This window comes from Fringilla coelebs (genome assembly GCF_963513975.1).
Source record: "Fringilla coelebs genome assembly, chromosome: 8".
NCBI classification, from domain to species: domain Eukaryota; kingdom Metazoa; phylum Chordata; class Aves; order Passeriformes; family Fringillidae; genus Fringilla; species Fringilla coelebs.
The window spans coordinates 33,758,555-33,774,918 of NC_140066.1; the positions used below are offsets into that span (position 1 = coordinate 33,758,555).

The 16,364-nt window shown below is 45.8% G+C and overlaps 1 protein-coding gene across 1 annotated transcript; it reads right to left on the bottom strand.

Moving 5' to 3' along the window:
- Positions 1-7,991: 7,991 nt before the first annotated feature.
- EEF1AKMT2 (EEF1A lysine methyltransferase 2) lies at positions 7,992-15,061 on the bottom strand. The gene is made up of 6 exons (XM_084210581.1): positions 14,998-15,061; positions 14,078-14,143; positions 13,438-13,552; positions 10,228-10,335; positions 9,178-9,394; positions 7,992-8,421 (listed from the first exon to the last, which is right to left on the bottom strand). Exons 1-6 carry the CDS (start codon positions 15,051-15,053, stop codon positions 8,294-8,296), a joined length of 690 nt encoding a protein of 229 aa, XP_084066707.1. The 5' UTR covers positions 15,054-15,061; the 3' UTR covers positions 7,992-8,293.
- Between the last annotated feature and the right edge of the window lie 1,303 nt (positions 15,062-16,364).

Genomic DNA, 16,364 nt, shown 5'->3' on the forward strand with positions numbered 1-16,364 from the left:
CGGCCCGGGGAGGAGCAGGAGAGCTGGACTAACCAGCAGCTCATTGAAGCGTCCCCGCAAGAAGTAGCGCTGAAGTTTTGGCACATCACAGATAAACACCATGCGCCCCTGTACCCACCAGTGAATAAAAATCCCGCTCCTTAATTTTTCTCACCCTTTCATAGAATCATTGACTGGTTTGGGTTGGAAAAAACCTTTAAAGATCACAAGGTCCACATCCCTGCCATGGGCAGGGATGCCTTCCACTATCCCAGGCTGCTCCAAGCCCCAACCAGCCTGGCCTTGGACACTTCCAGGGATCCAGGGGCAGCCACAGCTTCTCTGGGCACCCCGTGCCGGGGCCTGCCCACCCTCACAGGGAACAATTCCTTCCCAGTATCCCATCCAACCCCGCCTTCTGTCAGTTTGAAGCTGTTCTCCCTTGTCCTGTCAGTCCAGTCCCTTGTCCCAAGCCCCTCTTCAGTTCCCTTGAAGCCTGTTTAGGAAGGGGCCATGAGTCCCCTGCAGTACTAGAGGTACATCTGCTTGGTTTCACATGGCAATGGCCTTTAGCAGCACTGAGCTCTCAGTGACATTTTCCATCCACCCAGGCTGCACCACGCACAGCATGCGGGCTCCTTCCGAGAGCGAGCGTAACGAGCGAACAAGGAAACGACATGACAGCTAAAAGGAAGATTTAGGACTCATTACAAAACAGAGCCCAAACATTAATCTTAAACATATGCGAGCAGACAACACAGATGCCATCAGGGATGAATCTGGGGCTGAATTTCATCCACCCGGCTGGATGGCCGGGCACGGTGCTGGGGATGGCATGCAGGGACAAGTAAGGGACAAGTAAGGGCATGAATGGCAAGAGAGGCTGTAGCTGTGAGCTCAGCAGTGCTCCGGGTGTCCTGCCCTGCTGTGCACTGCCCAAGACAACAAATTACTGTCGAGGAAGTCTTGTCACTTAGTATTTAATGCAGTGAAGAAGAAGGAAGCAAGCAGAAGTAGCAGGCAGATACTTAACAAAGGAGCAGCTCCCACCAACACTGTGAGGGCTGATCTCAACAAAAGTGGCTCCGTGCTCAGTACACATAAAATTAAGCAGGAGTGGCCAGTCTGAGTGGGTGATGAACAGGAAAAAGGGTTTGATGATGTGAAGGGGCTTTTGCATCATGTTCCTCCATCCCACTCAGTATTTGCTTTTCTTATCACGTGTTGAGACTGGTAGCAATAAAACACTTGCTAACTCCTTTTCCAGAACTTCAGGAATCAAGTCTGAAAATGTTTTTTTATGGTTTCCCAGTGGAATATTTCAGCAATAAAGCTCAGAGCGTAATTGAATCCATTCCCGTGGCAGCCTTGGGCTCCAAGACTCAAGCAGAAAGTTGTTTTCTGTCTGCTTCTGCAGCTCGCTCCAAACCCAGCATTTTCTGCCTCTCATCCTCTGTGCTTCCCAACAGATGAGCTGGCTGTGGAGAATTCCCAGCACGTGTGAAAGCCTGTTGCTGAAGCACAAACCTGTTTTGCACAGAGAGTATTTTCAGTAATGTTGTTCAAATAACTGGCTGCCTGAAGGCCCTTGTTTCGGACAGTGCTTTTTCCCTTTGTCAGAAGGGGGAAAAAGAAAATAAATAACTTTCAAGCTTTAAAGAACTGGCCAAGAGAGTTTAGTCTTCATGGACTGAAAATTCATTCAGTTCATTTGGGAGCTTATTTAATTTGTGGTTTTGTCTCAGATGTCAGTGCCTTTGCTACCCACTGACTGGGAGCCTTCCTGATGGGGATGGAAACAGTGGATAGGAAAAAATCTAATGATCCCCATGGTCCTTCTGAAGTGATTCTGGGGTCCAAGCCATTAAGACATGTTGAGGTAGCAGTGCTAAGCCCTGTGGATAGACAGCATTTCCTTCACTCCCTGTACACAGGATCTGGCTGCAGTTACAGCCTTCTTTCCATGTAGCCTTTCCAACACTTCGCTGTCTCTCCAGTTTGTTGTTATTCATGTCATATGCACCAAGGTTACCAACAATTTCAGAAGTTTGTATCTTTCACAAGGACTCTGTGCTGTCCTTTTGAGCACCTGAACCATCCCAGTTATTTATGGGTCTATCCTTCTGCTTCTCCTGCCAGACAAAGAATACAGGTAAGGGGCTTGCCCAGGGCCAGAGAGTCAGAGTGTCCCAGCCACAGGCTGATGTCCCAGTCACCCAGCTGTGCTGGGAGCCAGATAGTTACAGGGACATGTTGGCTACACCAAAGATCTCCAGGAACACCCTTCAATTTCAGAGGAAATCTCCAAATTCACAAAATCCTTATAACAGCAAGCAGAAGCATTTTTAACAAATATTGCATGCCCAGGGAATGAGCATATATCTGTAATATGATCAATGTGCTCTGTGTCAGAAAGTACCTGAATTACAGATGCCCTAAACAGGTGAAGCATTGCTGTGCAGAGGGCTGAGATGAGGAGTGTAGTTCTGACTACATTTGGCATACTGTGGGATTTCCACCAAACTTAAAAATCCCTTTTTTATGTCACAGGCCATTTGCTGCACACATGTAAGAGCTTTGTGTTTGCTGCCTCTCTCTCTGCCTTGGCAGAGGGTGTGACACCTGATCTGGGTGCCCCAGACTGGGAGCAATGGAAACATTGATGGATAAAATAAATAGGCCATGAAATACATAAGGGAGCCTGAATGTGCTCATCACTTTGTCAGCCACATTTGGGTCTGAATTGGTTTAAGATAAGCCCAGAGTTATTTGTCCATCATCCACAGAGCCCAAGGCAGCTGCAGACATGCCCCAGAGGATCACCCTACCTTGGATAAGCAGCAGTGCAGCACCCATGGAGTTGAGGAGCCCTGGGCTAGGGCAGCAGCCAGCAAAGCTAATCACTACTGAAAACTGGGGTGAAAGATCCTTCTGCTTGATTTTCACTTCTCAGCCCTATCAACAGCTAAAATTTCTTTATGTAAGCATGCTCTCCTCACCTCTACTTGACACATGACGCTGTCCATGCATACCTGGCTGCTGCAGTGACTGTGCTGAGGTTTGTGTCTGTTCCCTCACTGGGCTCTATTAGCTCTGCTTCTCCAGCACGGGCTCATGCACTTGTGATTACCCAGAATTTATGTGTTACCTGGCAGCAGCTGGTTTGCCTGACAGCACTCAGCTTAATTTCCAGTAACAGAGAAATGGGCTCATTTCAGGCTATACTGTTACCTAACAAATGGAAATTAAGCCGCAGGTTGGCTTTTCCCTTATTTGTGTTAAACAAAACAGGCCAGCGTTCCTTTTCCTCCTTTGTCTGGAGGCTATAACACCTCATCCCCTTTCACTGAAAGCCCTTGGTAGCCATTAATTGCTCCTCAATTTAGCTGCTACCACAAGGGTTAGGTCATGCTCAACCTACTTGCAGCCAAAGCATGGGATAGAACCGTGCACCACCCAGAGCAGGTAAGGATGTGCAGGGCAGCCTCCCCCTCCTCTCATCCCCGAAAAGGCAGCAAGCAACAGGAATTCAAAGGCAGATCTCCACATGGCTTTGCAAAGCCCTGGCCCAATTATTTTCTTTGTGCTCTCCTATTTTACAGGAGATGATTCCATGCATTAAAATGCTTGGAGGGCCTATAAAATGAAGCAGTTATTGTTGCAGCAAGCCATGTTCTGCACCTCTCGGCATGCTAAGATCAGGGAAGCAATCCCAGTGCCAAAACACTGAAAATTTTGCTGTATGTTGCTAAATACCACGCTTTAAGATTTTGTCTGGTATGAAATAACACAAAATTTGGCAGTCTCATACCAGGCACCCTGGCTCACAGCAGAACAGACACAGCAGAGTAGATGCACAGGCAGATTTTCCTCACAATGGCTACAGTGCTGCCAGTGCATTCCTGGAATGTAGAAATACATGGAAGCCACTGTCAGCGATGAAGAGGAGCATGCTGTGCCTAATGCACCAGAAAAGCTATTCAAGAACTTGTCCTTACATAAAAATAACTCCAAAGAGGCTGTGTCAGCTCAGCTGTGCAGCTTTGCAGGTATCTGTGTGCTGTGCCCTGCACACCTGGCCTCACCCTGCACTCCTGGGAACAAACCCAGTGGTTCTAAGTGAGGGATTTCAGTTCATCCCCTCATTTGCACATTCATTTGACTCTTTGGGCTCACAGATTTCATAGCCAGTGCAGAACTGAAATAATTTTGATACAAATTGTATGAGAGAACATTGTTTGCTCTCCAGAGAATCATACCTGAGATCTGTGTGGTGGGACATGAACTTCCTCACCCAGGTATAATGAGCTCTGCTGTAAACAGCAATTGCAGGTTTAAAACCCCAAATATCTGAAAGCTCCTTTTTAACACTGGTTGGAAAAGTACAAAGTAAACAAACAAACAAACAAACAAAAAACCCAACACCCCGAATCTCCTTTGTTATAGGTGTTAAACACCTCAAATCCTATGATACAATTAAGGCAGCTGGCTTTTCCCAAATTTCAGAAATGGTGTTGTAAAAGTGTGTTTAATTCAAGAAGGTGAGCCCATAATGCAAACAGCTATTTCAGCCTCAGTAATGCTTTGTAACAATGGTCTCAATAATGATTTGCAGGAATATTCTCCTGATGGGACAGAGAGCCTGTAATCACATGCTGCATCACTGCTGGCCCTGTCTGGAAAAGCAGCTGCCATAATTCTGTTGGTGTTTGTGATGTAACCCAACAGCTCTTAAAAAACAGTTGTAGCTCCCAGAAATTCTTCATGTTACACCACAAAATTATACTGAGTTTCAAGAACAGAATATTAATTTCATATCTCCTAAGCCTTCAAAAAAGAAAAATCAACCTTTAGAAAACCAGCCTATGGACAGCACTGCAGAGCAGGCTGGAGAGAGTTTAGTGGAAGGGGTCCCTGCTTGTGGTAGGGGGCTGGAATGAGATGGTTTTTAAAGTCCATTCCAACCCAAATCATTCTGGGATTCTTGAATTATTCCTGCTCCTTAAGGGCCATCAAATGAACATGCCTCTCTTGCAGATAACAAGCTGGTCACCAAAAGGGAAGTCAAGAGTAAGGAAACATTAAGCTTTCCCTCTGAATTTTCCATGCTCATTCAGTTGTGCCATGATTTTCATGTCTGGTATTTCTCACTTTTTAATCCCTATAAAAATGATTATAGGAGTACTTATTTAAAGAAGGTACTGTGATGCTGAAAGGGCAAAGGCTTTCTGTCTTGAGAACCCATTTACCTGACACTCTAGCAGACTCCCATGCGTAGAAACTCTCCTAGAACAGACATCTCAAATCAATAATTATTTCATTAATATCGCTTGTTCACCTCTCTCATATTTCATCCTGACAGTTCAGTTCTGGGATAAGCCCCATAAAATTCCAGTGTGAAATGCTCCAAGCTCCTTCAGTAGCACAAACCCTGCAATGAATTCAATGGCCTCTCCCAGTAAATGCCTCAAAAGAGAATCTCTTAACACAGTTTTCTTGGCAACAGGAGGCATCAGGAGCCAGGTTTGAGCTGCACCAAGAACAGATGTTGGTGGAGCTGCTTTGTTTGGGCTTAGGCAGTAAAAGCCATCCTCAGACTGCCAGGAATAAAAGGTCAGTCCTGAGAGAATTTCATCCTTCAGCATGCTGTCAATGAACCAGGGAACACAAACCCTTTCTGTTCTGCCCACGTTCTATGCAAAACCACTCCAGGAAGGTTTGCCAGCTCTGCAGCATCATCCAGCCTAAACTCAGTCCTGCAGGAACAGCCTGTGGGCTCAGCCACCTCTGGGATCCATGGAAGATGCTCATTTTACTACCCACAAACCTCATATTTGACAGTAAAATCACAGACAGAGTTTTCAGATAGCAAAACAATAGGAGTGAAACGTGTTTCAAATGCTGCATTTATTCTCCTGCATTTAGTCTGGGGCTGTAGCTGAAACCAAGAGTCACACAGCTGGGCACTCATGAAGATTCCAGCCTTCAGGAACCATCATGGAGCACTCCCCCAGCTTCCAGCAAAGACTTGCTCCTCCTAAATCACTGCTTATTCCTCTGCCTCTTTTTCCAAGTTTTTTTTTAACTGAAATGCATCAACACTTAGAGATCACACCAACATGAACTGCCCCAAATCAAGGACAGTCTTGGACAAGTCATTTCCAAATCCTTGTAGCCAAAAATACCCCACTGCTATTTGAGCAGCTTCCTAGACTCCATTATCCAGAAAATGCCAGGTTTCCAACAGAGCAGATTTTAAATAGTAAGCCTTTGGTTACAGTTGCCTTAAAATAAAGCCCCTAAAACATGTTTTACCAGCATTTTTCTGCTCTCCAGTGATACCTGGAAGTGCTTGGGACTGAAGGAATATGCAAACTACAGATCAGATGCAGAAATCCTTATTTTCAGGCAATTTTAAGAAGCTTATTTCTTAGCTTTACAACTTATATAAAATACTACCCAGAGAACAGAAACTAATAATAATCAGTTCTGTGAAGAGGAGAAAACAATCCTTGCCCTGACCCTTCCAAATCTTGTAGAGTGGGAATCTATGGTTAAATTCCAACTAATTGATTAAAAGAAAATCCATGACAGTCCTGATTTTATTTTCATCCCATGATTAAATACACATCATGCCTTCATTAGCAAAAATTACAGATGGGAATAAAACAGATGCCCAAAACACATCCTGCCAGAGTCCTTGAAAATTAAAATTTCCTTGTATTAACTCTACCTGATGCCAAAAATGTCACAGGCTTTTTACTGAGGCTGTTATCAGTAGTGTACTTTGAATCCTTTGTGCTACTATGCTAAAAAAAAAAAAATTCTCTGTTTGCATTCCCAGTTACATTTCCTAGCATTCCAGCTGGCTGCTAGGCAGGGGCAGAACACAGGACTACAACAGTTACCCAAATGGTAACAAGCCCTTGCTTTTGGCACTCAGGTTAGAACCCAAGTCTGACCAAATATACAAAGAATCATTCTGGGACTGAATTTTTTCAGCACTGCTGATAAACCATTCTCCCAATTGGATATATTTCATTTTGTAAAAAAAGATGCAGCAATGAGATTCCTGTCTTGAAAACATCAACAGATGGATCACAGAGGGAAGACTCACCACTGTGCAAAAGAATGCCTTGATTCCTGTCCTGGGAAAGGACTGGAAGTATTTATTGACCCTTAAAGATCTCCTGAGCCCTGGGAATGAGGAGAAGCATGGAAAGTAGGAGAAGCAATTCCCTGATAAGCAAACATGACCTTGCCTGTGAAACAAAACCTGATTGCCTAAGAGGGCCTCCTTGATGTTTGAAAGAACAAGTTTATTGTCACCTGCAAATGTGTTTGTTGAGGCATGAAGAAATCTCATTTTCCTGCCTTTCAAGCAACAGCAATATTCTGAGATTACAAAACAGAAGAACTGAAGGCAACGAAATTGAGCAAAAGGATTGCACACAGAAGTTTAAAAAATACATATTAAAAAAAAAAAAAGAACAAGGAATGGATAGTTAGGCTTTGAATTCTTTTGGATTTGTGCAGTTAAAATCCACCCTGAGAAATTCACTGGAAAACTTCTTGTCATTGTGGCTCTAAAGATATTCCCATATAGCAGGTTAATAATGAAGGAGGCATATGTCACACACCAGAGGCTGCAACATCACACCTTTATGTATTCATGAGATCAGGGAAAGGAACTGACCAGGCATGAACACACTCAGGAAAGGAAGACGGAAAAAACTCCCTCTGTAGCAAAAGAGCTGAGCTACTTCAGAGGAGACACAATTATGCTACGTCTGAGAACCTCAGAAAATCTGAATTTAAAGTACCAACTGGTCCTTTTTTGAAAGTGCTGTGGATTTTGTATTCATTTCCCTCCCTAACAGCCACCCTCATGTTCATTAAAGATCCAGCACTTACATTGCAAAAGCTTGTTCCCTATTCCACTGCACAACAGAGAAATGAGATTTTTGCTTTGTAGAATACCTTTATCTCTATAGGACACTGCTTACCAGCACAGAAATTAAATATTAGATAATCTTTATGTTTCAAACACAAATACCATTCGGTTATATTGGTCTCTGTATTTAGCACATCTGATTTTCCTCTCTCTTGCAAACTTGCAGCTTCCCTGAAACAAGTGAGGTTGTAGCAAGGACACAATTTATGGGCAAATTATGCAAAGCTGAAATGTTTCTAGAGCAATGTTTTATGGTCCCTTAGAGCTCCATACATAGTATTTTACTGTGCACTCCAAAAGCATTTATTTACACACGTGTCTGAGGTTTTCTGTCAGGTTTAAAGTTCAGACTTTTCTCATCTAATCTAATTTGTCCAAGATGGATGGCCTCACTTTTTCCCTTTGGAAAACCAATGCTGTTACACTGTTTCCAATTCTTCCTCCAAAGCAAAACTTGGGTGTTGGCAGCTCCTCCAGAATTTCAAATCCTGCCAGACAGAAATTGAAATGCTTTTATTAGAAGGAAGTTGTTTTATTCGCCTCTTGGATAACCCTTTGCAAACCATTCTTTATTCGTCTGGAAAACTTGCAAGTCAGTTAATCTGTGAGTTTATAGGACTGTATTGTTACACTGCACCACTGCTTCATACAGCTGAAACTCTTCCATGGATAATAAAAATCCTAGCTGGCTGACTTGCACAAATTAATGGCAGAAAAGATGAGAACTTGCCAGTAATTTCGGTTCCCCAGAAGGGATGGTTGTTTCAGATCCACACTGAGTTTCAAGCCTCAGGCATGAGATTCAGGAGCTGACTGGCATGTAAAAAAAACCCCTAAGTTTTTTCAAAAGTGATCAAAAGTGATAGAAAAGGTCACAGACTTGCAGTTCCCCTAGCCATGGGTAACAATGTTACCCCAATTTCTGAGCAATCAAAGAGTGAACGGGGTCTGGTAATCAAAAACCCAAAAAGTATCAGCCAGCCACACATACTTTCCCAGGGTAATTAGACTGAAATTCCCAACCTCCAAAGCTTCAGAAAGCCTGTCCTCCCTTGGCACTGGCAAACACAGGAGTAGTAATTCCCGAGGAAAACACAGGGAAGACAGGCTGGAGCATTTACTAATCGCTCCACCTCCTCTAATCCTGATCTGGGAAAGTCAATATGCTAACACGCACATTAAAATTCCCTCATCCCTTCCTTCAGCAACCCCACGTTGGCAGAGGGCTCTGCTCAGCTGCCTACCTTCTCTGAACTCGTTCAGCAGCTCCTCCTTGGTCCAGTTGCAAGAGGTGATGAGGAAGAAGCCCTCTGGTTTCAGCACCCTGCCCAGGGATGCCACGTACAGCTTCCGCTTCCCCGCCGCGTCGCTGGGGTCGAGGCTGATGGCATCAAAAGTCCCCTTGTCAATGCAAATGTCAAAGCCTGACAGCTCAGCTGAGGGTGCCAGGAAGTCTTCTACCTAAACCAGAAGTCTGCAGCTGTGAGAACAATCTTCTACTCCTGAATCTTTAACGCAAAGCAAGACTTTAGGATACAAAGCTTCAATCCCGACAATGGGTGCGCTCATGGAGCGTAACTCACAGTGCCATGGCAGCTTCTTTCTTCTCCATATACATTGTGAGATGATCTATTTGCTGTAATCTAAAACTCAAACTAACACACTTGAAGCTCATTCTTTAAATCACTATTTGTACTTTGATCCCTGCCATGTGCCAGGCACTGCACAAATGCAGCAGAACAGACAGAGCCTGCCACAAAGAGATTTTACAGCTGACACACAGGCACAGAGACATCACGCAGGTAGGGAGCAGGAGGGTAGAACAGCACAGCAGAGAGCTCAGAATGACAGGCAGCCACAGAGTCCCAGCATGGTTAAGGCTGGAAGAGGCCTTTGGAGGGCATCTGCTCCCACCCTTGCTCCAGCGAGGCCTCTCAACCTTCCTGCTGTTCAGCTAATGGTAGGCATTCTATCACATAAGGATTTCTTCTTCTACCTCAAGTCTGAAATTCAGAATGTAGCAGCTAAAATTCAGAACTTGCCACTTGGTAAAGCACTACCCTGCTCTGAGCAGGGAAACTCTTGTTAGCCTTAATGACTATTACAAACAAAAAACAAATAAAGACCAAAAACCTTCCCATAAACAGATTTATTTGGGTAGAGTTCTCTCACAAATGAATCTCAAAAGACATCGTTCATTTAGTACACTGAGTACATCTGAATATCAATTAGCTCATTTAATCTTGGGCTCAATTGCTTTCTATTTCCTCAATTACCTTTCTCTCAAGACTTACCTTTAATTTAATGTTAGACATCCCTTCTTTCTCTCTTACTTTTTCTGAAAGCTGTATTGCAGAAGGTGAATAATCAATCCCTGTGAGATTCATGTAGCCAGACTTTGCCTAGACAGAAGGAGAGAATCTTAATCAGTGTGCTAGCAATTGTTTTTATCCAGCTAGTACATTCCCTACCTATAATCCATCTCACCTCTCCTCCTCTTAATAACAGGAAAAAAACGCAACTCACCTTTCAGTCATTTTTATACCTGTTACCATTACAAGAGCTCAACAGCTGAATGAGCTGAAATAACTTCATTCTGCCCAAAAAAACCTCACCAAAATGACTGGTGACTGAAAGCTGGTTTATGTCAAGTGGAAAACTGAGCACAACTGGGAAAAGTAACACCCTGGAGGGGAACAGGCTCTCTTATCTGCACCAAAAGTAACTTAGAAACCAGGAATTTTCAGTGATGACATGTGACAGATGCTGCAAAATAAAGGAAAAAAACCTTTCTGACATGTACCATGGGAGATTGAGCAATTATTTAGTTTATAACCCAAATTTTAAGAGCCAAAAGATGTAATACATTGCACTAGGGCAAAAATCCACTGCAAAATCATACATTTTTCTAATTATTCATGCTAATGTCTATTTGAATACAACTATTTGCATGCTGCCAGGTGTCTGTATCAGCAATTTTCAGGCAGGTTATGCACCACATATAATAGCACACAGAGACTTTGTTAATCTAAGTTTGTTGGAGATAAGGATAACTCAATTTAGGGAACTCAGTGAGATCCCAGCAGCCCTTTGGCAAAGCAGGTGGGCTCCTGGCATCAGCTGGAGCTGGGCACGTGGGAGGGGAGCAGGGACACACATCCTTGCTCCGAGGTAGAGGCTGAAGGGACCAGCTCGGGGTAGAAGGTATAAACTCAGGTTATCCCACGTGTCTGGCAAGATCCAAACCTGAAGGAAGAGCTCTGATGCTCTGGCCAGCTGCAGGCTGTCACAGCAGAGACAGGGAGGAGGCTGGGGTTTGGAAAAACACACGGAGTGCTGTTAAGCAACCAGCTGCCTGTCTGCTTGTTCCAGAGGCTGACACCCCAATTGCCAGGAAAACGATGAGGAGTTTCCACAACTGTCCTTCCTCCTTGCAGCAGCCCCTCAGGCCTGAGCTCGGTGCTAACCAGCTGTTCTGAACTGAGGGCTAATTGCAGCTGAACACAAAGCCACTGTTGTTTGCATGGGATGGAGAACATTTATTGCTCAGGCTCCTGCCCACGTTCCTCCCCGGAGCAAAGCAGGCTTCCTCAGATGCCTGTGCTGAAGGTTTGGGGGTGGAGGAGTGGTTCCCACAACAGCTCCTCTGTTTGCAAAGGAAAGGCTTGAGTCACTTCAGGGAGTTCCCATTCACTCCTCTAGTCTCGGGGGCAGAGAAGGAAGGTTTAGAGATAAACAACATTAAATGCTGCAGAACCTGTAGGGCCTGACTGTGACAGGAAGGGATCCCTCACTTGTGCCAAACGTGACCACGCTGCACCCTGCAGCTGGCCTGCTGCCCTGGAGGTGATTTTACAGCACTCTGCTGCTGCTGCTGCTTGCAACAGAAGATTGAAGAGCAGAAGGAGTTTGGAACATTATCAGCTCTGCCCCGTGTTTAGGGCTGACACCCCCACTTGGTGAACACTCTCCACTCCAGAGATTATTCAATCTTCAATAGTGGTGGCTCCCACATTACTTATAAAAAATAAGAGGAGGCCAGAGTTTTCTGTGGCAGCAAGGTTTCCTCAGAAGAGCTGGAATTTTTGGAAAGCAAAAGAATTATGTCATGAATCCCAGCTTCCAGATCCCTGAAGTTCACAGGGATAATGAAAACAGCAAGGGGTGCCACTTATGTGATACTTATGTACCCTCAAGTAGCTCCCTTGCAGAGAGCTGCTACTGATGTCCTCTATGACTGAGTTTTTTCCAGTATTGCCATTTCTATCCCACGATGGAGTCCAACTCCAATGGCAGAATAGTCCTATGGTAGCTGCCAAAAGAATTCCAACTTGATTTCCAAGCTTTGCAGCTAACACATAAAAAATTCCTTGTACATCAACTAAGCAAGTGAGATGCTGAGTTACTCAGCAAAAATAAACAAGGTAATTTTTGAAGCTACTTTTCAAGAGAGAACTGGACTGACAATTTCCTATGAAAGAAACCACAGTACTGTGAGGTGCTTAATGTAAGGGAGAAGGGTGCTCTCACAGGAGCTGATAGTTTTTAAAAGCTATCAGGCTGTCATTTTCCCATTATAGTATGAAAAATCAGTTCCCATTTGCAAGTGGAGTCAGTATAAAATGGAAGTCTTACAAATAAGATTTTTCTGTTGGGTACTTCAACCATGATAAAGCTATCACTGCTCTCAACAATCATCATTATCAGGCTAATATCTCTTAGTGAGATGAGCAATTTCTGCTTTTGGTGACATAAATTCTCCTGTGCTGTGGTGTGGCAGCCAGTCTCCATAAAGGCTTTAAAATCTTCTAAAATCTAAGTCCATGTTAAATAAAAATTTCCCTTCAAACTTTGACTTTCAGTCCTTCCAATTCCTACAGGAACTAATGGAGCCAAAGAGGAATACAAAACAACAGAAGCTGTGACAATGTGACAGCCCCTTTTTTTACCAACTCCCCTGCAGTATTACACCAAAAAAAAACCCCAATCAAAACCAGGAAAAAAATACTGGAATTCATTAACATCTTGCGCACAACAAAAACATCAGAACACATCTGATCAGATTTCCCACCCTGACAGAAATGGACACCTCTTTAAAAGAAGTGTTAACAAATTTTTAAGTTATTTACATAAAATCCCTTGGGTTTACCTACTTTTTTACATCAATAATGAGTGTTATTATCAGAACTGAGTGCAGAGAAAGAGTCTGGTTTTGTACATGAGGGTACTTTGTGAATTAATCAACCTAATTTTCTTATCTGGGGGAGTTTAAACAACAGTGGGAAGAAATGCAGTTTTAAATGTGGGGAAACAGGAAGGTAAAGTTAAAACAAGGGATGCTCAGGCTGATTGATTTAGAGAAATACTTCAAATTTTGAAGCCTTAAGTATTGACATTTTTGGTGCTTCACACAGGTTACATGACTACCACTGCCACTTGTGAGAACTGTATTTAAACTGCTCTGATTCTGGATAAAAAATACACAAACTTTACAAAATACCAACCAATTCAACCAGTAAAACACCATTCCCAGTCCCAATGTCAAGCACAGAGCTGTCAAGGGGGACCTTGTGCTTTTCCAGCCACCTGATTATGCGCACCATGCTTTCTTCTCCAAACCTGGAAAAAACAAGGGCTCAGGTAATTAAACCAGAAAAAAATGTGCAAAAGGTACAGCAAGTTTATTTCATCCCTCATTCTCTCCACGTTTTGCAAAGCCCTTTTCACTGTTACTCAATAAAAGCTGCCAGAGCTCTTATTTCATGTTTGCTTTGTTCAGATGAAAATTAATCCTGCAGACTTAAAATTCACTGAAACACCAACTCTGGCAGGTGAAAACATCCATATATTAAAAAAGGAAGCAGCAAGGGCAACTTGTGTAGTTAAACCTGAGCTCAGGGATAAAGAGCACATTTGCCAGTAACATCCAGCTCAATTACCAGCTCAATTTCTGTGTAATGACACTTGTCCAAGTGCAGCTGAGCAATCTTCACTGTGAAATTGGGCCAGAGAGGAACTGCTGGTTTCAATGGTAAAACTCCCCATCATTTTGTCACCAACTCGTTGAATTGCTGTCTGTGGTTTTGCAATGTCTTTTACGGTAAAGAAACAACAGAAACACTCTGCACAAGTTACTTTGTTTACCAGATTTCCCCGGTATCTCCAATGTCTTGAAAAGTTTGCAGTTCTCTTTTGTAGGCAGCATCCCAGCTGGAGTTGGGAGGGAAGAAAGGAGAGGATATCATAATTAATACTGGGAAATATTTAGATTAAAGGGGATGGAAAGAAAAATTGAAAGATAGATTTAGGTTAGGTATTTGGAAGAAATTGACTGTGAGGGTGGTGAGGCATTGGTCCTTAGCATAAGAAGAGCATGAACATGTGGGAGTCCAGGGAGTGACTGGAGATGCTCCAAAGGCTGGAGCCAGGCTGGGAGAGGGGTGGGTGGATTCACCTTGAGAAAAGGCTCTGGGGAGACCTCAGAGACCCTTCCAGGACTTAAACGATCTCCAGGAGAGCTGGAGAGGGACTGGGGACAAGGGATGGAAGGACAGGGACAGAGAATGGCTTTAAGCTGAAAGTGGGTAGATGTAGATGGGATATTTGGGAAGGAATTGCTCCCTGGCAGGGTGGGCAGGCCCTGGCACAGGGTGCCCAGAGCAGCTGTGGCTGCCCCTGCATCCCTGGCAGTGCCCAAGGCCAGGCTGGCTGGAGCTTGGAGCAGCCTGGGACAGTGGAAGGTGTCCCTGACCATGGCTGGGGTGGCACTGGATGGGATTTAAGGTCCCATCCAACCCAAACCATTCCATAATTCTATGAAACGCTGAGACCGCTCTATCCTCTGTATAGCAGTGCCACTCTACAGAATCACAGATCCTCTAAACAAATAACGCATAAACCAGAGAGCGGTTTGTGTCGAGAGGGGCACCTTAAAGACCTTCCATTTCCCCTCCCCGCGCCGTGGGCAGGGCCGCCTTCCCCAGCGCGGATGGCTCCGAGCCCCGTCCCGCCCGTGCCCGCCCCGGCGGGGCACCCGCGGTGCCCGCCCGTGCCCCGGCACTCACTGCTCCCTGGTGCCCAGCACCGAGGGGCTGAAGGGCTCGTCCCCGGCCAGCGCCATGCCCGGCCCGCCCCGGAACCAGCGAGCGCTGCGGGCGGAGCGGCCGCGGCCGCTCCCGGGCGGGAGGAGCCGGGCTCGGTGATCCGGCCGTGAGGGGCGCGCAGGAACGCCAGCGGTTTGTCGTGTTTTAAAGCATTTAAACCCGGCCCGCTCCGGAACCCGGCGTGATTTCTAATGTCTCCTAATGCCTGCGGGCGCCTAAAATCCCGTCTGGCAGTGTCCAAGGCCGGGTTGGATGGGGCGTGGGGCCGCCCGGTCTGTGCAAGGTGTCGCTGCTCGTGGTTGTAATTAAATGGCCCTGAAGGTCCCTTCCAGTTCAAACCGCGCCGTGATTCCATGAAAATCAGTGCAATATTTATATTCTTTTCGATATTTATTCGTTGCAAGTGTCACAGACGTTATTGCTGTTACAAGGTTTATTGCAAGGCGTTTTAATAAGAAAATGAGAGTGATAAACAGCACTGCTGCACAGTTGCCTCCTGTACAGCTCCGTGTGTGTGAACTGCGATGTTCCTTCCCAATATCCCATCCATCGCTGCCCTCTGGCACTGGGAGCCATTCCCTGTGTCCTGTCCCTCCATCCTTGTCCCCAGTCCCTCTCCAGCTCTCCTGGAGCCCCTTCAGGCCCTGCCTGCTCTCCCTGGAGCCTTTTCCAGGTGAACAGCCCCAGCGCTCCAGCCTGTCCCAGAGGGGCTCCATCTCCCTCATCACCTTTGCGGCCTCCTCTGGACAAGGTCCAGCACATCAGTGTTCCTCACGATGAGACAGACATTGAGGGGCTGGAGCTGGGAAGGGTCTGGAGCACCAGGAAGGGCTGAGGGAGCTGGGAAGGGGCTCAGCCTAGAGAAAAGAAGGCTCAGGGGGGACCTTGTGGCTCTGCACAGCTCCTGCCAGGAGGGGACAGCCGGGAGGGTCGGGCTGTGCTCCAGGGAACAGAGACAGGAGGAGACGGAACGGCCCCAGGCTGGACCAGGGCAGGGGCAGGGTGGACATCAGGAAGAATGTCTCCATAGAAGTTGTTAAAGGTTGGAAAGGGTGAGGAGTCTCCACCCCTGGCGGTGTCCAAGGAACCCCTGGACGCGTCACTCAGTGCTCTGGGCTGGGTGACCGGTTGGTGATCGGTCCCAGGTTGGGTTCCATGGGCTCAGGGGTCTATTCCAAACTCAATGGCCCAACTGCTCCCGCAGTTTCCCACCCTTCCCATGCGGGTACCCCAATGCCCCCCCAGGACTACACTCCCCATGACGCCCCGCGGAGCCGCCGGAAGCGGGCGTGCGTCCGGCGCGCGTGCGCCGTGGCGGCGGCGGCGGC

Bases quoted from the DNA above. Each gene is read 5' to 3' on its own strand.
- EEF1AKMT2 (XM_084210581.1), bottom strand. From the start codon at position 15,053: ATGGCGCTGGCCGGGGACGAGCCCTTCAGCCCCTCGGTGCTGGGCACC. The intron at 14,144-14,997 runs GTGAGTGCCGGG...TCCCAACTCCAG, and splicing joins GTGCTGGGCACCAGGGAGCA to CTGGGATGCTGCCTACAAAA. The intron at 8,422-9,177 runs GTAGGCAGCTGA...TCTGTCTGGCAG, and splicing joins GCTGAACGAGTTCAGAGAAG to GATTTGAAATTCTGGAGGAG.